Raw genomic sequence first — 23,959 nt, 5'->3', positions numbered from 1 at the left:
CAGACGGCAGACCAGGAGCCCCCTTCTGGTCTGAGAGCCAAGGCCAGCTGGCTGGAGCTGGAAGGATGCGGGGAGCCCCTGGGTCCCACGGTGCCCTTCTCTCCTCCCTCCTCCCTTCCACCATGCTCACTTCGCACTGTGTGTGTTCGTGGCTCTTGTCTGGAGGGGGAACATTTCGTGCTGATGCCCCACCACACTCCTCAAAGAGTTCGTGAGAGCACAGTTGGTGTCCTCCTGAGTGGGTCTGGGAGGAGTGGGAGGGAGGACAGAAAGAACTAGTGGGAACCAGCCCTGAGGGCTTCTGGAGGGAAGGAAGACACGGATTTCAATCATGAGAGCCAGGAGGCGGGCGATAGTAGTCCGTGCTCTCTAAGGGGCTCTGAGGAGGAGGGAGAGGGAGACAAAGGGTGGCCTGAAGACGTCACCCTGGGCTTTATAAAAGGGACAGGGATGTGATCAGGGCCTTGGCAAGAGCAAGCCCGGTTCTCCTCCCTCCGAGTGTTCACCTGCCTAAGTGGTGCCATCACCTGAGACCCTGTGGAGCTACCACCCACCAGGACCCAAGAGGAGCCAGGTAGGTGCGCTATGCATCCACACTGGGGGGGGGGGAGGTCTTCCCAGACCCAGGGGGCTCCCCATATGGGAACAGGAGCTTAGTTCCAAGACAGACTGATGTGTCCCAGCAGGCAAAGGAGGCGTGATTAGTTCTGATTACAAAGTTGGCCAAATTATTCGGGGATGTCCAGGTGAATACATTGATTTGCACTTTATTTTTGAAGCTATAATCCTCTCAAAGACTCCTCATTGTGGCAGGAATAGTTGCAATGAGTGAATTGTAATGTGTTGTAATTATTACATGAACTCTGTGGCTGGGATTGGAGGCCACAGGAGCTTTTGGAGGGAACTGGGGAACCCCTCCGGGTTCATAGGCTCAACAGGTCTCCTCTGAGCTGTTCCCCCAATTTATGGATGGCAAGTACAAGCCCAACCGGAGCCCCTTGCACCCTGCTAGACCCCTGCACTATGAAGGTGGCCCGAGGAAGGAAGCCACCCCACTTCATATAGCTTTCCAACCATGCCTGGGATTTCTGTTGCTCACCAGGCACAAAAGCCCCTGGGGTGGGGGAGCCACAAAAATTACCCACAGCAGGACAGCTGCTGCAGACCCTTGGAAGCTGATGGTCCTTTTCCAAGCAATTCATTTCCACCACATGCGTTAGGAGGTGTGTGTGTGTGTGTGTGTGTGTGTGTGTGTGTGTGTGTGTGTTGGGAGCAGCAGGGAAAATCAGAACTCACACATGGAGCACGGTAAGTGCTCTCTATGATGGCGAGGAGCCGATGGGCCGAGGCCAGAGGAGCACAGGAGAAGGCACACTGCCTTCTAACCTCACAGCCTGCCCTTTCCTCCCTTCCTCGCTCGCCATCCTGCTTTGGCAGAGCAGCCAGAGGCTCCCCCTGAAATGCAAGTCTACAGGCACCCCTCTCTGTCTCAGACCCTCCTGGGTGAGGCCCCTGCTGGCCCTTCCTTAGACGCACCATTTTCTTTCTCTCCTGCAAAGCCCACCCTCCTGGCCGGCTCGAGGGCCTGCAGTTCCCTCCACACCCAGTGGGGCTGGCCTGCCTGCCTTCCATATAAGCCTTTATTCATCTGCCCAGCTCAGGTGCCATGCCCTGCAGAAAACCCTCCTGGTCCTCTTAGGACCGGCTCCCATGAGCTCCCAAAGACCCTGTGTACTCACCTTCAGGCTATCATTTACAGTGTTATCTTTAAATGGCCTGCTTAGGACTCAGTTTCTTGTGCTAGACTTGAGGTGGGGGCTGAGGGATTGGCAGAAACCCTGTGTCTTCGCACCTGTGCACCATAGCACCTAGTCCCTGTGTCTTAGCACACCCGTGTACCCCAGCATCTAACACAGCACCCAGTCAGTACTCAATAAATGATTTCCAAATTACCCTGGACCCTCGGCATCCACAATCTGAAACCACACACACACACACACAACGGTTCTATGCTCTTCTCTCTACTGAATTCATCTTGCCTCGATCCCCTGCCCCTTAAGACAGGTGCAGAAAGCCATGGGCTGGGTGCAGGGTGTCACAGAATCAAGGTCTGCAAGAATAAGTGGCCGTCCAAAGGGACATGCAGTGGCCAGTCTGACCCAATGGTCTTATTTTACAGGTGGAGCAATAAGGCCCAGAGATGGGGGTGACCTGTTCCTGTCTCACAGGGAGGGCAGGCATAGCTGCGGCCAGATCCAAGTACTTCTGGTCCCATTTCAGGATTCTTCCCCTCCACGCCATGCCTGGGTCCTGGAGGGAGCAGGGAGGGAATGGGGAGTAGGGGCAAGAACAGAGGGCTGGGTGAAATTGATGGGCACACAGAATAGTCCTGAGTCCCCCCCCCACACACACACCTAGGGTGACTCGGGCCTTAGATCCGGCATCCACACCCTTTTGGCTCCACCTGAAGCTCTACTGCCTCCCCATCAGCTTGTTTTTAATCATGTTTGTTGGACAATCTTCAAGTATCTGATGACTTTTTCAAAGAGAAATTAGACTTGGGAGCTGGAAGAGATGGGAGGGGGCAGGAGAGGGTAAAGGGAAAGAGCTTGGAGTGAGGGTCAGAGAACACAGCTCCCAGCTCAACAGCCAACATTATGAGGTCAATTCCATTCCTATCCTCTCCGAAGCCACAGAAAATCGAATATGGAGACAACCGACCTGCAAAATCAGGGAAAGGTTTTTCTCTTCCCTGAATTATAGGCAATAAGACCATTTAATGACGGTCTTCAGCTGTCAAAGGCTACAAGAGAAAGCAAGTTCTCTTTTTTTTCATGAAAAAGGAAAATAATTCAGTTTCTGTTACAGCAGGAAGGACAAGGGCCCAGTTCTAAGGGAGAGAGGAGCAGAGAAAGTCGTGGACTTATGCAGAGCCCAGCACGGAGGGAAGAAGTACCCCAGCTCCAGAGAGAATGTCTGGACCTCAGTGTCCTCCGTGAGGTGGTCCTCCCTGCCCTGCTTCACTCCACCCCTCCCTGCTCACTCCCGCACCTCATATCTCACCCCCCATCGCTCCAACATTCCTCTCCAGCAAACCTGAGGTTCAGAATTCTGGCCACTTTGCAACCTGAGCAGTCCTGCCTTCCACCAATAGGGGTCCTTCCTTCCTTCCTGTTCTGACTGGCCTCCAGTGAGCCCTTGCTGATGATCCTCACCTAGAATGAGTTCAGGTCTGACTATACTGTGCAAGTGTTCTCAGTTCCACTTCCACGGTGTGTCTGTTCAGACTCCTCCCTCCGCTGGGGCCTCCAAGGGCAGAGGCTGTCTCCCCCCTTCACACCGGGCTCTGTCCCAACACCCAGCCCAGGCCTGTGCCTGACCTAGTCCTTCCTTCCTCTCTCTGTCTCGGCTTCAGGGCACTTCTAGGACCTGTGGCTTCTCACCAAGATGAACCTACCAGTTTCTTGGCAGCTGGTGCTTTTCCTCTGTGCCATCTCCTCCAGGGAGACCTTAGAAAAGGTGGCACCCGTGGAGAATCCTGGATCCACAGGTATGTGTTGTCCAGGGAAAAGGGTGGAAGGGAGAAAGTGAGTTGTTTCGAAATGAGATTTACCACATTTTTCAGATGATGGCTAGTCGACTAATGTGAGCTCAACAGTGTATTTCATGGAATCTCGACTGGCCGATGCAATTCATTGGGTGGCCCCCGTAACCTTACAAGTTAGGGGTGGCCTACCTGTGTGGGCATCAGCAGGCTCACCGAGGTTCAGGTGCTCGTTAACCACCATGCTCCTTCATGGTTTCTCACACTGTTTTCTCTGCTCCGTGCCAGTCGCCTCTCTGAGCAGATCTGTTGGGAAGGAATTTACTCTGCAAATTTCTTTCATCAGAGACCCCAGTTCCTTTATGGGGAGTTTGAAAAAAAAGAACCTAAACAAAAAGACAAATCCTGCCAACTTTATGAGTTCGCTATGGTACCAATGAGCTGGAGAAACGAAGGCCCAAAGATGTAAAGTCACTCAGCCAAACGCTGCAGAACCCCAGCAGGTGTGGGAGCCCCCCGAGAGGGTGTCTCTGAGTGGCACAAGTTAGAGTAGTACTACTCCCCAAGTCAGGAGTTGTGAGTTTAACACGGCTTGGTTCAGCTTTCGGGGCAGACTAGAACCGTGGCTTGGCCTCCCTGGACTGCAGTCCCCCTACACACATCTCCACACGGGATACCGCTGTGCCCGTAAAATACCCGGCACAAAGAGAGCGCGACCCCCAGTGCCCTTTGCCAAGAGCGGTTTTTCTCCTGGGATCAGTTGTCCTTTCTGGGTGAAAATAACCTCACCACTGCCCCTGGGGCATTGAGTTCGTTGGCTGTTTTCGGCGAAGGGCTGTAGGTGAGGCCACAAAGGGTAGCCTGCGAAGCAGTCTACTGCTGGGCTAGCAGGTGTAACTGGGCAGGGAGCCACTGTTCCTCTCAGCCAGGCCCTGGGCAAGGTGGGAGGGACCTCCTAGGAAGGTTATCATTAATTCCGGACCATGCCCACACTCCTCTTCTCCAAAGTGTGCCAGGGCACTGAAGAGTGGGTCTCAAAGCCAACCACCCCTGCAACACACACCCACTCACACACCAAGGCCCCATTTCCACTCATCTCTCGCCACAATTGGCTGAGGTCACTGGGTTCTCAGAGCACTGTTTTACTGCCAAATATTCTAGCGAACTTAATGAGCTCTGCATGCGAAGTGCCTTCCAAATAAGCCTTGTTAAGCCTCAGTGTGAAGAGGAGAGATGATACCCAAATGGGGGAGGTGAGCCGGTTATGGTGACCCAGATCCTTCTGTTTCTCGCTGAGCCCTTACACAGCCTATTTAGGGAGCTACAATTATTGGGGCTTGCGGGGGCACAATGATCTTAGCTCCACTTTCTTGATTTCCGCAGCTACAAGCTTTTCATTAGCTTTTATACCGTTAACAAGCATTTACGGAGGCCCTGTTACCCGCCAGGCCCGGGTTCAAACAGGCTGCGAGATAAGGCGTTAATGACCGCCTCACCCGCCCCAGGGCCTCGCAGCCCAGCTGGGGAGCCTGCGCAGAAACCAGACAGAGGGCCGTGGGCCAAGCTGAACTTCTGGCAAACACCTCAGTTCTCTTGATTTTTAGACTCTACCCTGTTTGATTCCTAAGAGGAAGTAATTTCATATAAAAGATATTGAAGATACTTCTGGAAAATACTTTAAATCAGAGCTGTGTTGAAAGAGGAGGGGAGCAAATGGCCTGACCGCCAAGCTCCAGGGCTGGTCCTCCCAGCCGGCCTTGAGCAGGGAGCGTCCTGGTCCAGGAACAAAGGGGAAGCACAGGATGGGCTGTGCGCAGGGGTTCCAGGGGACGCCTGGTGCGGCCTCCAGCAATCTCTCCCTCCCGCTCTGTCCTAGGCCAGCAGCTCGGCCCCCTGGACACCCGGGCCGCCTGGGAGCAGAGCCCATGGTGCGCAGCCCCCGAGAGCGCGGAGGGGTCCCGCCGGCCCCCCCTGTGCGCGTCCCGCAGCCGCCTGATCTCCGCCCTGCGGGGCGCAGCGCTGGTGCAGCGGGAGAAGGACCTGTCTGCCTATAACTGGAACTCCTTCGGCCTGCGCTACGGCAGGCGGCAGGCCGGCAGCGCCCCGGGACGTCGCCCAGGGACAAAGGACTTACACCCCTGGACTGACAGGGCCTCCGGGCACGCAGGGCCGGAGTGAGGGCCTGGTGATGGGAGGGGGCCTGGGGCTTCCGTCCTGAATCAATAAAAGAAAAGTTGCCAACTCACCTGCGTGTGATTGATTTGTGGCTGATTTTTGCAAGCAGAGCTCATGAGGCTGTTCCTCTTCTCGCCTCAACTGCCTCTTCAGCTGGTTCTACATGGCTGCAATGTAACTAAGGGCAGTGCCCTTCGAACTAGAAGTGAAGGGCCAGGCTGTTGATTCCCGGGGCAGATCAGCAGATCAGTACTTCCCACACACACATTCTCATTCTCTCTCTCTCCCCGCCACTCCCCCCTCCCCCCCAAATTTGAAAAATAACTAAAGAAAAATCCAAGTTGGATGCCGCTTGGGTGTTTCAGCACCATCAAATTTCTAGCCCAGAAAAAGAAAAGCCATCTACGAACCAGTGAGCCGGTCTTCACCAAGAACCAAATCTGCAGATGCCTTGATCCCGACTTCCCAATATCCAGAACCAGGAGGAGGAAATGTTGGTTGTTTCGGTCCCCAGACAAGGACACACTCTGTCACATAAGCAGTATTCCATAAATTCTTAGGTAGGACAAAACAGAACCAAACTGGTGATGCAACCAGATGACGACTGTGATTTGGGAAACTGAGGCCCGGATGAGAAGCTTCCAAGGCCTGTCCGAAGTCAGGAGGCAGCTGAAGCGGGAAGAAATGGTGTCTGTTTGGCAGAAGGGCTGCCTCTGTCAACCTTGTTGACATACCCGTGGCTCAGAGTTGTTCCCTAATTGCCCCAGGCCCATTCCTATGGCTCCCTGTGGAGGTCACTCAGCAGATTTGTAAATATTAAAGGTCTGGTCCTTGGATGGGGAACTACATCCTGGAAGAGGCTGTCAAAAGCTGCTCCTCCTGCCATCCAGGCTAGACCAGGTGCAGTGGCCTCATCAGAAGACCCCAGGGACCAGAAAGCCAGCCCTAGAATCGTGGGCCTTGAAACAACTCTGGAGACCAATTCAGGTGGGAAGCTGGCCCACCATCAGAAGGCCATCCCCACAGCTCACCTAACTTTCCTTATCAACTGTGCTCAGGTTGCCACCCCAAGTCCCCAGTTCCAATCTAGGACCTGTCACCCCTCCAATGAAAACCAACATCTTGTTCTGTTGGGACAGCCAGGCCCATCTGACTCAGGAGACCCGCTTGGGGGGGGGGGGCGCCTTGCCCAGGCCAGGGCACCCTGCCACCCTGCTGCAGAGGTGCTATGGCCCCAGCTACCTCCCCAGGCAGCCCGCTCTGCTCCTAGGAGGGTCTTGAAGCCAAAGGGAGCCCCTTGAAGATAGTGCCTGCAAGGTGTTCGGCTTGGGGAACAGTCCAAAGCTCTCTTCTCCTGTGACTGTGGGCAGGCAGATTAACTGAAGAGCCAGAGCCTGGGTGTTTGTGTGTGTGTGTGTGTGTGTGTGTACACGTGTGTGCATGCATACAAGCACACATTGCTTCAGGGGCAGGAGAATGAACCGTGTTCTCTGGCACAAAAAGCACACTGTGGGGACGTGAGAGGAAATATGAGAGACCGTGTGCTCGTTCATAGACATGAGTCTGGGAGACCCTGTGTGTAAGGTGGGCCCTTCCAACTACATTTGGGGCCTTATCAACTCCCACTGCAACCCAAGTGCCCCCAGGATGTCCATCCTGGCTGCTTCGGCAGGTGGCAGGAGAGCTGGGTCTGCCCGTCCCCTGCTCCTTGTCCTGGGACTGCTGCTGAGAGACCCTGGGCTTTGCAGCTCTCAGCCCCATATCTTGGGAAGAGATCTTTGGTTTCATGAGGCTCCCAGCCTGGCTCTGACCCTGCGCCCTGGATTGGAGGGAGGGTGCAGGGCAGGTTGGAGGCTGTCAGGGGCTATAAACATTGCTGGCACCAAGAACTCCCATCCCCCTCTCCAAACTTTTTGGGTAGGTCCAGAGAGCTAGGGCACCAGAGCCACAAAACCTGGAGATGGGGCTGCTTAGGGGCACTCAAATCCACTCCTTCCTGGGGCCTCTGCACAGTCCCCAAGAGGCAAGAAACCAGGAAGGCCTGGGCATCCTTCCCTGGGGAAAGGGGCTGTGGGAGGGTCTTTTTCCAGGCTCTACTACTTTGGGTAAGTCTGTTATAAGAGTGGAGAGCAGGTCTCATGCCTGTTCGCAAAGGAACATGGAGAGCAAGACAGGAAAGGGTGCAGGAAGGTGTCTGCTTCTAGTATCACTCTTCATAAAATAATAAGCAATGTTTGAGACCCTGTGGGGTGCCCAGCACAGGGCTATTCCATGTCACCCTCACAACAACTGCACGAGGCGGGCAATGTTATCCCCATTGCACAGAAGAGAAAACTGAGGCTCAAAGAGATTAGGTGGTGTGGTGTGCCCAAGGTCACGTCACTGGAAAGTTACAGGGCCAAGAGTCAGGAGAGATGCGGTGGGCAGACAGCAGTGTGCGGCGTCAGAGCACGGGGCTCCCCAGAGGAAATCCCACTGGACACCAGCAGGTGGAGAGGGGTCTGCAGCATCTGGACACGATTTACAGGATCACAGAAAAACAAGGACTGGAGAAGAGGGGGAGGGGGGGGATGAACATAACGAAAAGCCACAATTTACACAAGAAGAAAAATACACAGTGAACAAGGATTATCATAACGTAAATACTGACTTTTGATATTGAAACTTAAAGGGTAAGAGTATAAAAGAGAGAAATCCTTATCTGCCATTTAAAAAAGGTCAATAAGTACCCTGGCTGGTTTGGCTCAGGGGTTAGAGCATCGGCCTGCAGACCAGAGAGTCCCGGGTTCAGTTCCCACTAAGGGGCACGTACCTTGGTTGCAGTTTGTCCCCAGCCCTGGTTGGGGTTGTGTGGGTGGCAAGCATTCGCTGTGTCTCTCTCACGTCAATGTTTCTCTCTCTCTCTTCCTCCCTCTCTCCCTCCTGCTCTATCTGACGATAAATGCAAAAATGTCCTTGGGTGAGGATTAAAAAACAAAGGTCAATAAGTAAGGTATAAAACAGAAAAATGAAGAAATGACAGTCTAAGCGTATGCTTTAGGAATATGGACCACCAACAGCAGCAAAATAGCTCGAGCTGGAAGGCGCGCCCTCTGTTGGCTGGGGCAGGACTGGCGTCTGCTAGTTTTCATTATACACCTTTTAGTTCTATTGGTTTTTCAAACTAGAGCATGTATTTTTCTGATAAAAAAAAAAATGATAGGAAAGAGGGGAGGAAGGGAGGGTCCATTTCCGGGGAAATGCATTCTTGGGATACAACCACTTTCCCTAGGAGCCCTCCCCATCCCTGCTATCCTGCTGGTAACATTCTTAGCACACAAACCCCTGTCACCCTCCCACCAGGGCCACCGTCCCTGCTTCTCCCCCACACCACCACCCACACTCCTCTGAGCTGCTTGCTGTCATGCCCTCCTCCTCTGGAAAAGGGACCTTCCAGTTTAAGCTTTTTAATAATGAGACAGACCTCTGGTGCCATTTAGGAAAAGCAGTCTAGGATGTGTGTAGCTGTCATACCTCAGGATATGGCCTCTGGCCCCAGGATGCTGGGTGCATCTCATTTCAGGAACACCTGTCCACCAGGCCCTCCCCTCTGCCCCCAGCCCCTTCCCAGCCCTCTCCTGCCTCAGCCCCTGCCGATCTAAGGCCTGTGTGACCTGCCTTTGATTTCCCCTTGAGTCAGCCTCAGGTTGGGATCACCCCAACCCTGTGCTGAGTTCCTGTTCCTCCAAGGTCCCCAGAAAAGGATGCTTGGTTTTCTCCCCCTTCCCCAGCTCCAAGGCCCCCTGGTCCCAGCCCCAGTGCCGCCCAGGCTCTCCAGGTAATTAATTGCTCCTTCCGGAGGCTCCACCCACACAAGGCAGCCCTGGCTGCTTATTCAACTCTGCTCTGGGTCTTTCTTTTTCTCTCAAGGCCCCATCTGCTCATCTCTGCGGAGCTCAGTGGCCCCATCTGATTGAGAAATTCCTCAGGGGAGCCAGCTGGGGCCCGCGCGTGATGTGGGGAGGAAGGAGGACATGTCCAGTTCTCGTCTCTCCTGTCTCCCCATTTGCTTTTCGTGAACATAAGGACAGACCCAGGGATGTTTAGCTCCCCAGCTCTAAGCCTCTTCACCCCCTTCCCTCCAGCAGTGACCCTGGCAAGTGCTCTCCAGGAAACTAACGAAGGCCACGCATAAGCCCGCGCCCGCTCCACAGCCGGTAACTCAGGCTTCTCCTGCCGCCGGCCTTCGCTCCCTCCAGCCCGGGCCTCTGCTCCCACTCCCGGGCTTGGTCTGGACACTGGCTCTCCTTGGGGTCAGCGCAGAGCAAAATGGGGTTTGGGGCCATTCTTAGAGAAACTCCGAGCACCACTTGTCTAGAGACACCCCCTCCCCCAAAGTCTGACCCCGCTCTATACGCCCGGCCATGGGATCTGAAGAGAGATTCGAGGGCCAAGCACCAACTAACTGGATTTATGCGTCTCCTGACGTCTTGGGCCTGCCCCACTGGGAAAGGGCAGGTGCCACGCAACCCTTCCCTCTGCGTCAGCCCACTCCGCTTCCCCTGACCTCGTGGTGACGCAGCCAGGGGCCCAGACCTGGGTTCTGGGGAGCCTCTGTGAGAAACACTGGACCCCTGGACTGACAGGGCTTGGGAGATGACCTGATAAGGGTCCCTACCCACTTGCCCTCCCACCCCACAGCCCAGGGCACTGGAAGGCCTCCGTTCAGAAAGGACAGACTCCCACCTCCCCTTCCGGACTCTCCCCGCCCTGACGTTGGAAATGGTAACAGACCAGGACACACAGGATCCTACATCCAGAGCTCACTAGCCCAGGGCGGAGCTTGCCCCCTCGCAGTGCATTTCTTCTCCTGGGATATTTCCTCCTTAGAACAGACCAAAAACCAGACTCTCTCTCCTGGCCACTCACGGCCTCAGGCTGCACCTGCCTGGCTCTGCCTCCCTTGCAAAGTCCCCAAGGGTTTATGAGCCCGAGGGGCTGAATGGAGAAGGAAGACTAGGGAAGCCCAAAAGGCTGCCTCTTGCCCAGCCTCTGAGCTGGGGTGTCAGAAAATATAAGAGAGATTGTCGTTTCTGGGCCTGTTATCCTTGTAGAAGTTGATTTCCTTGCCTCTTCTGGTCCCTGCAACTCTCGGGTACAGTTTGACTGTGGCCTCATATGTTATATGTCTCTCTCCTGGTGAGGCGACCCCCCACTTGCTCACACTTGTTCCACTGTGCTCTAGGCCCAGCGTGGCGGATTGGCTGCGCACGCTCGCAGGGAGCGGGCGACAGGGCTTGGGGACAGGAGGGTGCCTGGGTCCACAGGGGGCCTGGACCTGCTGGCGGACACGTGGCCCTGCCTTTGCCATAGCAGGGTGCTGTGCACTGATCTCAAATATGTGTGAGGGTCCTGGGCACCGTGCTGAGTGTCTCCACTACAACTGGGTCTAGGCTTAGAAAATGTCCTCTGGCCCGGCCGGTGTGGCTCACTGGCTGAGCGTCGACCCAGGCACCAAGAGGTCGCCAGTTTGATTTCCAGTCGGGGCACATGCCCAGATTGTGGGCCAAATCCCCAGTGTGGGGCATGCAGGAGGCGGCCATTCGATGTTCTCTCTCATCAATGTTTCTGTCCCTCTCTCCCTCTGCCTTCCTCTCTCCCTAAAATCAATTAAAAAATATATTTTTAAAAATAAATGTCCTCTGCCCCACAGAGAGCACTGTGGGGTTGGCGGCGCTCCCTGGAGCTCAGCCATTGCTCAGCACCCCTCTCTTGTGGATCCCGCTGTGTCTCTGACACCCACAGCCACAGAGAAGGGCCGGGAGTCACAAGGCAGAGGGCTCGGCCTCTGCTCCCTGGAGCCTCAGCTGCCCGTCCGTCTGAACAGCAGGGCTGAGCGCCCGTTCGTAGGGCCACTGTTCTTCACAGCACGTGCAGGTGCTCATTAAACCATCGGTGTCACTTCCAGGTGGACCCCATCGCCCCCTGCTCTGTCCCTGCTCCTAGCTCCTCTGCTCCAGGCCTCGGGGCCAGGGGAGGGGAGGGAGCATGGGTGGTCGGTCACCCTCACTGACAGGTGAGAATCTTGTGAGGCCTGTTGGTGAGAAAGGAGACATCACCCATAGCCACTCTCCTGATTCCTGACAGAACCTCTGTCAGCAGAGGGCCTCACAGTGCAGACAGGTGGGGTCTGGGGCAGGACCCCTATCACCTCTGCAGCTGGACCCTCATGTAACACAGGGTATGACAGGGGGGATGCAAGTGCACGGAGTCAGCGGTCATTAGGACACAGGGTGTTACTCCCCCCCCCCCCCCCCCGGTCTTGATTTCCTCCTGTGTTCCAAGGGTGCTGGTCCACTCACCTCCCAGGGCTGACATGGACGTTGAAAGAAGACTCTGCTCCTTTCAGGCCCTTCTTTTTGCCTTGGCCCTTCTCCCCTCACTCACTTGCTGCTGCCATTACTGGGCTCGCAGGTCCTGCCCCATCATTTGTCAAAGGCCCTGGCTTGTGGCTTACAGCCTTCTCCCCCTGTGCCCTCTGTGATCCTCCGGGATGACGTCACCATCCGCTCAGACGGTGGCCGGCCAGCACCCTGGCTCCTCAGCTCCGAGTGTCCTCCTTCCAGGGGTCTCCCCCGTTCCGCTTCAGCCCCCACCCTCACATCCTCTGGGCACGTCACCACTTGTCACTGCCCCGCCTCCATGAGACCCTCTCGAAGGCCCCAGGCTTGGTCAGCTCTCCGCCTTCATCGTTACGCTTCCACTATTCCCACGACCTCTGCTCTTGCTTCCCACTTGTCCGGGGTCCTCTGCCTCCGTCCAGCTCATCCATCCTGTCCTGTCCCAACTTCTCCCCATACCCAGCCGCTAGTCTACAGTCTATCATTCAAAACACTGTTGCTAGAACTCTAGGTCCCTTTGTCACTTCTTTCTTTCTTTCTTTCTTTCTTTCTTTCTTTCTTTCTTTCTTTCTTTCTCTTTCCTTCCTTCCTTCCTTCCTTCCTTCCTTCCTTCCTTCCTTCCTTCTTTCTTTCTTTTCTTTCTTTCTCTTTCTTTCGTTAATCCTGACCCGAGGTTATTTTTTCCATTGATTCCTAGATAGAGTGGAAGAGGAGGGGGGAGGGAGAGAAACATGGATGTGAGAGAGACACATCAATTTGTTGTCTCCCACACTTGCCCCAACCACGGCTGGGGATGGAACCTGCAACCCAGGCACCTGCCCTTGACCAGGAATCGAACCCATGACACTTCGGTGCACGGGCTGGAGCTCTAACCACTGAGCCCACCAGCCAGGGCTGTCCCTCATCTTTGATCACCACATCTGGCATTGCCCCAGCCCTGTATGACGCCAGCCACACAGTTTCGCTGTGTCTGTCCCCAAGCGACCAAGCACTATGGTGGTGGTAGGAGAGGCAGAGAACAGAGTGGCTGGCTTCCCTCAAAGAGGAGCTCCTCCGATGAAGTCGTCACTGCCCACAGTCGGTGCAGGGAGCACTCTGCACCCCGAAGGCACAGAACAGATGCTAGCGTGTCTGAGTAAGAAGGCACCCTGGGGGCCACCAAGCATCTGTTTCACTGTACAGATTTAGGAACTGAGGCCCAGAGAGGGGAAGCGAGGGGTCCACTGTCACACAGCAGGTTTGTGGTAGTCAGAACTAGAACCCAGGTCCCTGACAACTAGCCCAGGGCTCTTTGCACTGCGCATCACAGTTCACTGATCTGTTCATCTGATACATATTCAGCACCACTCTGGGTAAGAGGAGGGGGCACTCATACAGAACAACTCTGATGCTGGACAGTTGAGGTCCACACTCTCGCCAGAGGGCTGGTGCCATGTGGGGGCTGGGGGGAGCCCACATCAGAAAGCAGTCGATCCTGGGCTAAATCAGGGCCTGCTTCATGGAGGAAGTGCTGATAACTGAAGTGGGCCCTGAAGAATTCGCAGAAGGAAGCTGGGAGAGGGTATCCTAGGGACCAGATCGCACCCATCCTGGGGTCCGGGGCCAGGTTTGGGAAGCTGTCCCAGATGGCTTATAACCCACAAGGTAAAGGGAAGGAGGCAGAGACAGTGCCGAGAAGGGAGTCAGGGCCACGCGGAGAGACGGTTAGACGTTGGAAGAGCAGCTGCCCCTCACTCTTCCGCAGAAGCCTCCCGAGCCCTTGGGTGCGGCCACCAACACCAAGTCAGTGGAGATGACACAGTCCCTGCCTCCGGCCCCTGCCTTCTGAGGGCTATGCCAGGTGCACTTTCCCACAAACAGCCACGGCTGATGGAGGCCTGGAAGGTGGCGGCTGAGAGGCCCTGCATCTGGCTCTGTCAGGGAACAACAACCAGGTGGGAACACGAAGATGCAGTCTGGCAGAAGTCAGGCAGGGGCACAGCCAAGGCTAATAGAGAGGATGAAGGGGGAGCCTTTGTGGGGGCTGGGAACTCAGGTTCTACGCCTGTCCCAGCCCTGACCTTGGTCCTGAGCAGGGTTGTTTCTCATCGGCCTCTGTCCCCTCTGGGGGTCACAGGGCCAGACTGAGACCAGGCTGCTGGCGTCAGTGGTACAGCATTGAGTTCCCACAGCCCTACTTCCTCTAGCTCCATGTTGGAAACCTGGTTACCCCTCCCCTAGCTCAGTCCCACGGGGGCTTATACTGGCTGCCCTGCCCTCTGCCCCAGGTAGTAAATCAGGGCAGAGCAGAGCTGCACCATTCCAAGTGCGGAGAGTATAAAAGGAGAGGGGTTCTGGGAGCCACAGGCTTCACTGGATCCCAGAGAAGCCAGGGACCAGGGGAAGCATGGACCGATGGAGCAGAGTGCCTCGCTGGGGTCTCCTGCTGGTGCTCTGGGGCTCCTGCACCTTCAGTCTCCCCGTGGACACAGGCGCCTTCAGAAGGTAACCCAGGCAAGAGGGTGGCAGGGGCGTAGGGGTACACACCTTCTTAACACTCCTGGCTTTCAGAGAGGTGATGTCATGCAGTTCTCACGATCAGCTGGGCAGGGAGGTGTGGTCCTATTCAGAGAGGTCAGGTGACTCATCCAATGTCACACAGCCAGTAGTGACACCAGGACGGTGGGGAACTCAGGAGGACTAAGACATGCCCACATGCCCCCTGGCCCTGGAGGACCTCATGGCCTGATTATTAAGGAAGGTGTGGTCTGGTCAAGTCTACTCGGGGAGAAGCACCATAGAGTGCTCCAAGGCAAGGCTTCTAGAACTGAATTGTCTTGGTTTAAATTCTGCTCCACTAACAGAACTAACTAGGTCTGGAACCAGGGGCAAGTTACTGAAGTCCTCCGGGTCTCAGTTTACCGTTGTTAAAACAGGGGTAATAGCAGCACCTACTTCACTGGAGGTGCCTTGAAGATTGAATGAGACACCACCAGGAACGCCCTTAGCATGACGCTGGCACGCTGTCAAAACCCAGCTGTCATTGTCACAAATGACAAAAGAGGCTTAAGGCAGCTCAGGGAGAGAGGAGAAAGGCCTGTGCGGTGCCAGGCCCTGTGGGAACAGGCCATTCGCTAAGGCCGCAAAGGACAGAGGCGGAGTGGGACAGGGCCCTGCAGAGAAAGGGGCTTCTGTTCGGGGAGCGCCATCCTCAGTAAATCTTCAAGTAAAGGGTCAGGTTTTACTAAAATAGTTGCTAAGCCTGTAAAATGCTGAGTTTCACGGGATCTTTTCACATCTGTCATTCGAAATCATCCTCCGAGCAACCCCATTTTACAGATGAGGACACTGAGGCTCAGGGAGGTCACATGTAGAGGCCAAACCTCAACACACACTGGGCCATTCATTTTCAAATCCGATTTCCCTGCTCCCAGAGAGTAACCACCAGCTCCAGGGCCAGGGATGAACAACCAAGGTACATGCCCTTGGCTGGAAATTGAACCCGGGACTCATTGATCCACGGGCTGATGCTCTACTGCTCAGCCAAACTGGCCAGGGCTCACGGCCTTTTACACACAGTTTACGTTTACTGAGCAGTGGGCAGCTCATTGAAGGGTGCGGTGATCCTCTGAGGTGGGTATTACCATGAAGTCCAGTCATAGAGGGGAGTACCTGGGGGCTCCGACAAAGCCCAGAGAGGTTCGGTGCATCGCTCAGAATTACACAGGGAGTGAGGACCTCCAGCCTGTGCCCACCTCCACTGTGTCCTCACTACCGGACAGCAGCACCTCTGTGAGCGCTCGGCCGGGGGGTGCTGGCCATGAGCACCCAGGGAGCACCGAGCAGGAGCCCGAGCAAAGGTGAGGCCAGTGTGAGCTGGAGTTCGTGGGCAGGTGTCCTGCAGTGGGGGTGACTGCTGGGCTTTGAAGAATGAAAAAACTGGGGGCAGGGGGGCAGAGAAAGAGACTTTGTGAAAGAAGAATGGTATCAAGTGGCGGTCCAGGGTGAATAGTGGAAAAGCCTTCTCTGCCCCTCCCATTTTACAGATGTCCCCGTCTGTAAATGAAAATAATCAAATGGCCCACATCGTGAAATGATTGAGAATCAAGTATGATCGTAATTGCAAAAATACTTTGTGAATAGTAAACTGTGATATATGGCAAGTCAAGTCCATTGAAATATTACACTGACAAGCATACGACACGTGACGGGCATATGGAATAGAAAAGTGGTATTCCTATTCCTGGGCACGACGGGGTATGGAGGATGAGGGGAGAGCACAAGTATGGAGGACTGGCAGCTGAGAAGAAAGAGGGGTTCTCTATAAATTGGGCTCCAATCCTGAGGCCCTCCCCCTCCCCCCCCAGTAGCCAGGGACATCTTCCTTCATGCTTCGCTGAACAGCCCTCATGCCCTAGTACCAGGGACCCTACACAGAAATTAGGGCCAGACACCTCGCTTTGAGTCCCTGTCCTGAGTCACCTCACCCCTATGAACCTCCATTTCCTCATCATAGAGCGAGGACAACCTAGTGTGGGGAGTCTGGGGAAGTTTTTCAGGTGTCTAATCCAGCCTCCCAAAGGTGGTAGGAAGGTCTCGGGACAAGGGACTGGGATGAGGCTCAGAAGGCACACCTTTCCAAGGACAGCATGCACAGGTTCTAGCTGCCCTGTCTCCCCACCTAATTCAGTTGGTCTACCCCACCCACAGTCCTGGTTGGCGCCTGCCCCAGGCATGGCGAGCCCCTCAGGCTGCTGTGGGCGTCTGCTGCCACCTGCAGGTCTCCCATGGCACTGCCTCTTCCTGTCCAGCTGGAGGGGGCACTCCCAGGCTTCCTCTTAGAAGGGATGTCATTGTGTTTCCTCCTCTGTCTCCTTCCTGATGGGAGCTCCTTGAAGGCAGCATTGACCTTTATCTTTATATCTCTAGTCTCCAGCTCTGGTGCAGGCACAGAGGAGGTGTTAAACACGCGATTATGGAATGAATGAATGAATGAATGAACAAATGTCCTTGCAGTGATCAAAATTAAACAGGAGGAAGGCAGTTGAGGGTTATTTAATACTAGTGCAGGTAACTCACCGCGTTTGTGAATTCTCCTTCAGAGGTCTGAGGGCACAAGGGTGATTCTCAGTTGCCTGGGTCAAGGTTAGGGTTCTGGTCCTAGATGCTCCAGGGATTATGATGGGGGAGTACAGACCCCTCTTGTTTTCCTCCTTCACTCTGGGCCAGGATCTTCCTCAAGAAAATGCCCTCAGTCCGGGAAAGCCTGAAGGAGCGCGGTGTGGACGTGGCCAGGCTCCGGGCAGAAGGGAGCCAGTTCTCCCAGAGACTGTCCTTCAGCAACAGCACCTCTCCCGTGGTCCTCACCAACTACCTGGACGTGAGTGCCCGGGCCCTTGCTCCTGCCATCTCCTTGCTCTCTTGGGCCTAAGGCTTTCTTGGCCCTTTCTGTGCTGTCTTTGACTGAGTGCCTGAGGAGCACTAAGCACCCTGCAAATTCCCATTTTACAGCTGAAAAGCCTGAGGGACAGAGGACAGGAAAGAGCCCAGAGGCAAGGCTAGGTGTGGAACTCAGGAATTCATGCCCTGGGCCTCCACCGGTGGGCAGTACGGGTGTGTGACCTTAGATGCAGGTTTCTGTGACCAGGCTCAGCACAAACCACTGCTTGTCAGCGGTTCCTCCAGGGTGGGGAACCTTCCTACGTCGTTTTCAGTCTTTTTATTTTGCCCTCTTGTCTCACTTCTTAGGAAGTCATAGGCCGCCAAGCCTCTCATCCATGCCCTGCTGGAAAATGGAAACCCACAGAGGCTGGATGATCTGCCTAACCTCACCTTGAGTGCCAAGCGGGGGTATCAGTGAGACCCCCAGGCCCAAGGCTCCCCAAGTCCTTCCAGCTGCCTTTCTTTCATCCCTACAGACCCAGTACTATGGCGAGATTGGCATTGGCACCCCACCTCAGACCTTCAAAGTCATCTTTGACACAGGATCAGCCAACCTCTGGGTGCCCTCCACCAAGTGCAGCCCTCTCTACACAGCCTGTGGTGAGCCCCAGGACCTGTGGTGCCCCTCCCCACGCCCCCTGCCTGCCATGCCTAGGCAGTCCTGCCTCCCACCCTGCTAAATCCCTCCTGCTATCCTTGGGGCTGTTTCCTCTTGGCCTCTGCTCCCACTGCCCCTGAGAGGCCAGAGGGAAATGTCCCCCATTTTCCCGATATGGCCATCGGGGTAACACAGCAAGCTTCAGGGGCGTGCAGCCCGCCAAGAAGGCCAGTTCTCTGAGACTGCAGGCCTGAGATTGACAGAGGGTTCAATGCTCAGACACTCCAGACACCTGGGCTCTTCCATCCCTGTCCTCAGTCAACAATTTCTTACTGAGCACTGACTGTAGCCAGACTCTTCTCCTCACCCCAGTGCTACAAATTACTCTATAATGCTACACTTGAGACAAAATTCTCAGAGACATGGGCACATAACAGGGGCCCCAGAAACATAGTCCCTGGTTGGTAAAACACATTTTTCCAAGCCTCCAACCGACCTCAGGACCACCCCAACCTAAGTCCTCAACCATACCCATATGTGCCTGCGTCCGAGCCCCCTGCCTGGACCTCTCTGGGACAGACCTGAGCCTATGTCCCTCTGCCAGAGATTCACAGCCTCTACGACTCCTCGGAATCCTCCAGCTACATGGAGAATGGGACGGAATTCACCATCCACTATGGATCTGGAAAAGTCAAGGGCTTCCTGAGCCAGGACATGGTGACTGTAAGTGGAACCAGCCCAGGTCATCTGACTCCCTGCCCTTCCTGCCCCCAGACCTCTCCTGCCACTCTAGGGTCCATACTTGGGTAAGGTGCCATCCAGCTCACCTTGGAGTCTGGGAACAGGCTCTGCCACTGGACGGAGCAAACCTGAGCTCCTGGCTCAGTGCCAGGTGATCTATAGAGGCTTTTGCATTTAACTCACACAGGTAACTCCAGTCAAGCAACCTGCCTGAGGTCACCCAGATCTGACTGCGCTCTTCCCCAGACCCTAGACCGACATGTCAGAGTCAGGGTCAGCTTTCAGATCAGGGATAGGTTTTAAGGTCAGAGTTTAGGATTAGGGCCAGGGCCTGGCCCCTTCCCCATTCCAGGGTTTCTTCAGCTCCTGCTCTGTCAGCCTTGGGGAAGGGATACTCACGGAACCTGAGAAAAGCCAGTGTGAGCCCTTGCCCCTCCTGTCTGTGAAGTTGGGGGAAAGGGAGCACGAAAGGCAGGCCTAGGGCTGGGGCACTAAGACCATCCTGCCGAAGTCAAGGCTGGACCATTGGGGAGGGAGTATGGGAACTCCTGGCATCTTTTCTGTCATTTCTTGGCAGTACTAGCTTCTCAGCCTCCGCCCCGTCCAGTCAGTGGGTAACCCCAGTTCTCTGTAGACCCAACAGCCTAGATGCATATTAGGGGAGAGGATATGTGTGGGGATTGATGAAATGGTCTCACCCCCAATCACCATACCCCGGAACACGTGTAGCCCCGAGGCCCCCAATGTGGAAGCCCAGTAGACCCTGGCTGGGGCGTGGGCAAGAGGGTTTGGTCTCCTCTGGTCCTTCCCCCCATAGGTGGGCGGAATCACGGTGACACAGATGTTTGGAGAGGTCACGGAGCTGCCCCTGATGCCCTTCATGCTGGCCAAGTTTGATGGGGTCCTGGGCATGGGCTTCCCTGCGCAGGCCGTTGCTGGGGTCACCCCCGTCTTCGACCACATCCTCTCGCAGAGGGTGCTCAAGGAGGACGTCTTCTCCGTCTACTACAGCAGGTGGGCCTGGGACGCAGGGGCAGGGAGGGGAGGCAGGCGAGCTGGTGGAGGAGGAGGAGTCGGACCAGGGTTTTGGTGTGTTCACGAGTAGGTGGTATTCAGTCCATATCTAGAACCGCACTATCCGATATGGACGCCACCTCTTCAATTTAAATAAATTAAAATAAAATGAAAGTAGGCATTCAATCCCTCATTTGCACGAACCCCCTGTCAGGCGCTCAGCAGCCACAGTGGCTACTGACTACACTGCTGGGCAGTAGAAACACAGACCGTGTCCATCATCACAGGACGTTCTGCTAGACGGCACTGCTCGAGGACGAGAGGAGAATGGGGGGGCGAGGGAAAGTAGGCATTGCTGTGGCCTGAGGCCTCCCTGCGAGGGCCCACGGTTCCTCTCACAGACAGCTGACGCCATTCCTTCCTTCCTTCTGTTCAGTGGTTCAATAAATACTGGGAACTTACGTGCCAAGCACGGTGTGAGGTGCTGAGGGTACAGCCGCACACAATGAACAAGACAGCTCTGCCCTCACGAAGCCTACAGTCTGGCAGGGAGACGAGAAACACGACGTGATGAGCGGCAGCGGGTAGCACAGGCTGGACCTGCCGGGGCTTTTCAAGTCTGGGCTGAGCTTCTGCACAGGCCTTGGGGAGGCCACTGTCAGCTATTGAGCAGGTCTGCGATCTGCTCCGAGCTGTTGGGTTTAGAAAGATGGTCTGAGCCAGACACAAGGATCACAAGGGCAAGAACACCAGGCCAGCGGCAGTGAGGACGGAGGGGAGGGTCAGACTCCAGAGACATCTCAGAGGTCAAAAGAAAAGGAGTGTCTGACGTGGCGAGAGAAGGGGGACACTGAGACAAGGCCATCCGTTGGCTCTGCGGCAGGGCGAGTCTTGGGAAGAGCTGGTTTAGAGGCGGAGCAAGGCCAGATGGCAAGGAGTGAACAGGTGAGTGTGGGAGTCTGGAAGTGAAGGGCAGGTGTAGGCTGCCCTGAGAAATTCAACAGGGAAGGGAACGCCAGAGGGGGTGCAGACTGAAGTGCAGAGCGAAGCAGAGGGAAGGAGGGTGGGTGTTTTCCAATGCTAGAGGACGCCTGAGCACACGTGCAGGGGAAGGGAAGGCAACGGGAAACAAGAGCTGGAAAATGTGGGGAAAGGGATGGTAATGGAGGGCACAGGTGCCAGGAGACCATGGGAGGGAGGAGGATCCAGCAATGGGAGGAAGGCAGCCTTGTTGACCGAGGGAACATCCAGAGAGAACCTGAAGTGCTGGGACGGGGGCGGAGGGAACGCGAGCTACCACACGTGCGTGAGTACAATTCACTGCATAGTGTGTGCATAGCCACACGGCTGTATACACATGAACATGTACAGATGCCTCCTGTCATGTACACACCCTGGAAACCAGGCCAAAGGTAGGCGAGGAGAGGTAGGCAAGGGGATCAGCCTCAGACTGGGCCCCAGGAGCCCTGACTCCAGTCCCCTGATGACCCCAGTGTGTGTGACTTCGCCTCTGGGTGACACTCTTGCCTGAGGGGTAAGAAGGGTGCAAACACCCACCCTGCCCAACAACAGGCTAGTGAGGTTCTGAAACAAAGGCTTCCTTTCTGCTGTGTCTCTTTCTCTACAGAAATTCCAAGTAAGGAGCCGAAGTGCCCCATGTGGCCCTGACCTTCCAGAACACCTGGCCCAGAATCCCACCCACCACCTACCCAAACCTCACCTCACAGGCCCAGGCTCTGCTGGACACTGAACGGACTCGGGCCTCCTTCCTGCTCTCTTCATGCCCCCCGCCCACCCCCACCCCACAGTTCCCCCGAGTCCCCTCCCATGTACCTGTCCAACCCTAAGTGAGGGTGGGGCCGATTTGTGTCTTGTTTGCATTCTGCTGTCTGTCCTGGTGCCTGTTTTCTGTGACCTCAGTGGGGATGCTTTACTGGGTGCAGTTGGACGATCATTGGGGAACCTCCCCTGGTTGGGCTGGGGAGGGGCAAGCAAAGGGGGGAGGCAGCACATGCTGCGGTTTCCCAGCCTTGCCGTCCCTGCCTTCCTGGGCCGGGCCCGCCCCAGGCCCCACTTTTCTTGTTGCTGGGACCATCAGTTCTCCAAGAACCTCTGATCTTTCCTTTAGGAATTCCCATTTGCTGGGGGGAGAGATCGTGCTGGGAGGCAGTGACCCCCAGTATTACCAGGGGAACTTCCACTACGTGAGCATCAGCAAGACCGGCTCCTGGCAGATCAAAATGAAAGGGTCAGACATCCTCAGTCCTCCCCACTCTCCCAAAATGCTGCTGCGCGGAGGGTGCTGTGCTGACAGGCTGCCACCCTGTCCTCTCCAACGCAGCGACTTCTTAAGACACAGCCAACCTTGCTCTCGCCAGCTGTTCTGGAATGGGGAACAATGAAATGTGAGGGGCAGAGGGGAGGGGCTACTGAGGGGGCAGGAGGGGCACTAGGCTGACGCTGAGAGGCAGTAGGACCTTCCTTCTCCAGCTCCTGCCCTACACACCCCTCGCTGCATCACCGGACCCCCAGCATGGCCTCCCCTCACCTGCCCTCACTCAGGAAAGCTGTGCAGCCTGGTGGTGGTGCCCCATCAGCCTCTGTCTGTCTGTCTGTCTGTCTGTCTGTCTGCCTGTCTGTCTGACTATGGCCTCTCCCAGGGTGTCTGTGAGGTCAACCTTGCTCTGTGAGGAGGGCTGCATGGTGGTGGTGGATACCGGTGCCTCCTACATCTCAGGTCCCACCAGCTCCCTGAGGCTACTCATGGAGACCCTGGGGGCCAAGGAGCTGAGCACAGATGAAGTAAGAAGCTGGAGAGGGGGTGCCAGGGGTGGGGTAGTGCTACCTGGTCCAGACCCCCAAATCACCCCAGGCAGCATTAGGTCCCCAGTGAGGCCATTTCAGGTCTCCATCTCCTCATCTCTCACACTCTTCACGTGTGGCTGGGTCCCCACCCTGGGCGGTTGGGGGTGGGGAGGCCACAAGCACAGGGCTGTGTCTGCTGGGAGGCCCCCCCACACTCAAAGGGCCTCCCTTTATTTTCTCCTCAGTACGTGGTGAGCTGTAACCAGGTGCCCACACTCCCTGACATCTCCTTCCACCTCGGAGGCAAACTCTACACACTCACCAGTCAAGACTACGTATTACAGGTAAGGGAGGTTCCAGTCTGCCCTTCGGCAACAGGCAGGAAGGGTAAGCAGGAGCCTTCAAAAAGGGACAAGTCATTGTGACAGATTACCTACTAGGCCAGCAGTTCTCACACTTGGCTGTTAGAGTCACCTGGTAGCTTTTAAAAGTCCCAGTAGCAACCCACATCCCCTATTACATCAGAACCTCTGGGGGTGGCACCTGGGCATCCATGTTTTTAAAACTCCCCAGGTGATTCCAATGTGCAGCCAAGTTTAGGAATCATTGTGCACAGCTCCTTACTGTTTTCTCATCAAATGCTACCAGTGATGCTATGCACCTGTATTTTAATCCCCCTTTTACTCAGTGGACTTAGAGATGTTAAATAACTTGCCTAGGATCAGAAGCTCTGCCAGACAGTAAGCTCGTAGGGGTAGTGCTGTGCCTGCTGCATTGTGTGCCCAGTGTCTAGACGGTGCCTGGATCCAGGAGGGGGTGCAATTCGTGATGAGTTGAAAGGGCGAGAATGCAATGGAGTTGCAGTATAGAGGGGGAGAGGAGGAGGAATATCGCTGAGAAAGGCCTCTGGAGTCAGGCAAGGTGAGGGCAGAATGGTCACATGCTGGGCAGTGACCCTTGTGCTTCCTGCCAGGACCCCTACAGTAATGATGACCTGTGCACACTGGCTCTCCACGGTCTGGACATCCCACCACCCACTGGGCCTGTCTGGGTCCTGGGCGCCACCTTCATCCGCAAGTTCTACACGGAGTTTGATCGGCGAAACAATCGAATTGGCTTTGCTTTGGCCCACTGAGGCCCTCTGCTGCCCCGGCGGCCCGCCAGCAGCCCTAGCCCAGAGCTGGAGCCCTCTCTGGAACCGCCCCTGCCTGTGCTCCCGTCCTCATGTGGAGGTACAGGGCATGGAGCTCCTCCAGGGCGCTTGCCCTGCCCCAGCACCGG

The 23,959-nt window shown here is 55.6% G+C and overlaps 2 protein-coding genes across 2 annotated transcripts; both read left to right on the top strand.

Annotated features, from left to right (window-relative positions):
• Positions 1–738: 738 nt before the first annotated feature.
• KISS1 (KiSS-1 metastasis suppressor) lies at positions 739–5,722 on the top strand. The gene is given in 4 exon segments (XM_036273275.1): positions 739–746; positions 3,287–3,437; positions 3,439–3,550; positions 5,421–5,722. Coding segments are annotated over 4 exon segments (573 nt in total).
• An 8,763-nt stretch (positions 5,723–14,485) lies between these two features.
• Positions 14,486–23,813, top strand: REN (renin). Its single transcript, XM_036273627.1, has 10 exons — positions 14,486–14,583; positions 17,308–17,458; positions 17,997–18,120; positions 18,723–18,841; positions 19,677–19,873; positions 21,501–21,509; positions 22,002–22,121; positions 22,534–22,675; positions 22,924–23,022; positions 23,652–23,813. Exons 1-10 carry the CDS (start codon positions 14,486–14,488, stop codon positions 23,811–23,813), a joined length of 1,221 nt encoding a protein of 406 aa, XP_036129520.1.
• The last annotated feature ends 146 nt before the right edge of the window (positions 23,814–23,959 follow it).

The sequence above is a fragment of the Molossus molossus genome, unplaced genomic scaffold, assembly GCF_014108415.1.
Source record: "Molossus molossus isolate mMolMol1 unplaced genomic scaffold, mMolMol1.p scaffold_m16_p_20, whole genome shotgun sequence".
Lineage (NCBI taxonomy): Eukaryota > Metazoa > Chordata > Mammalia > Chiroptera > Molossidae > Molossus > Molossus molossus.
This window is presented reverse-complemented; position numbering and strand designations above follow the sequence as displayed.

Coding starts and splice junctions, on each gene's coding strand:
- REN (XM_036273627.1), top strand. CDS start 14,486: ATGGACCGATGGAGCAGAGTGCCTCGCTGGGGTCTCCTGCTGGTGCTC. Junction 14,584..17,307: donor GACACAGGCGCCTTCAGAAG/GTAACCCAGGCA, acceptor ACTCTGGGCCAG/GATCTTCCTCAAGAAAATGC. Junction 22,676..22,923: donor AGGAGCTGAGCACAGATGAA/GTAAGAAGCTGG, acceptor TTTTCTCCTCAG/TACGTGGTGAGCTGTAACCA.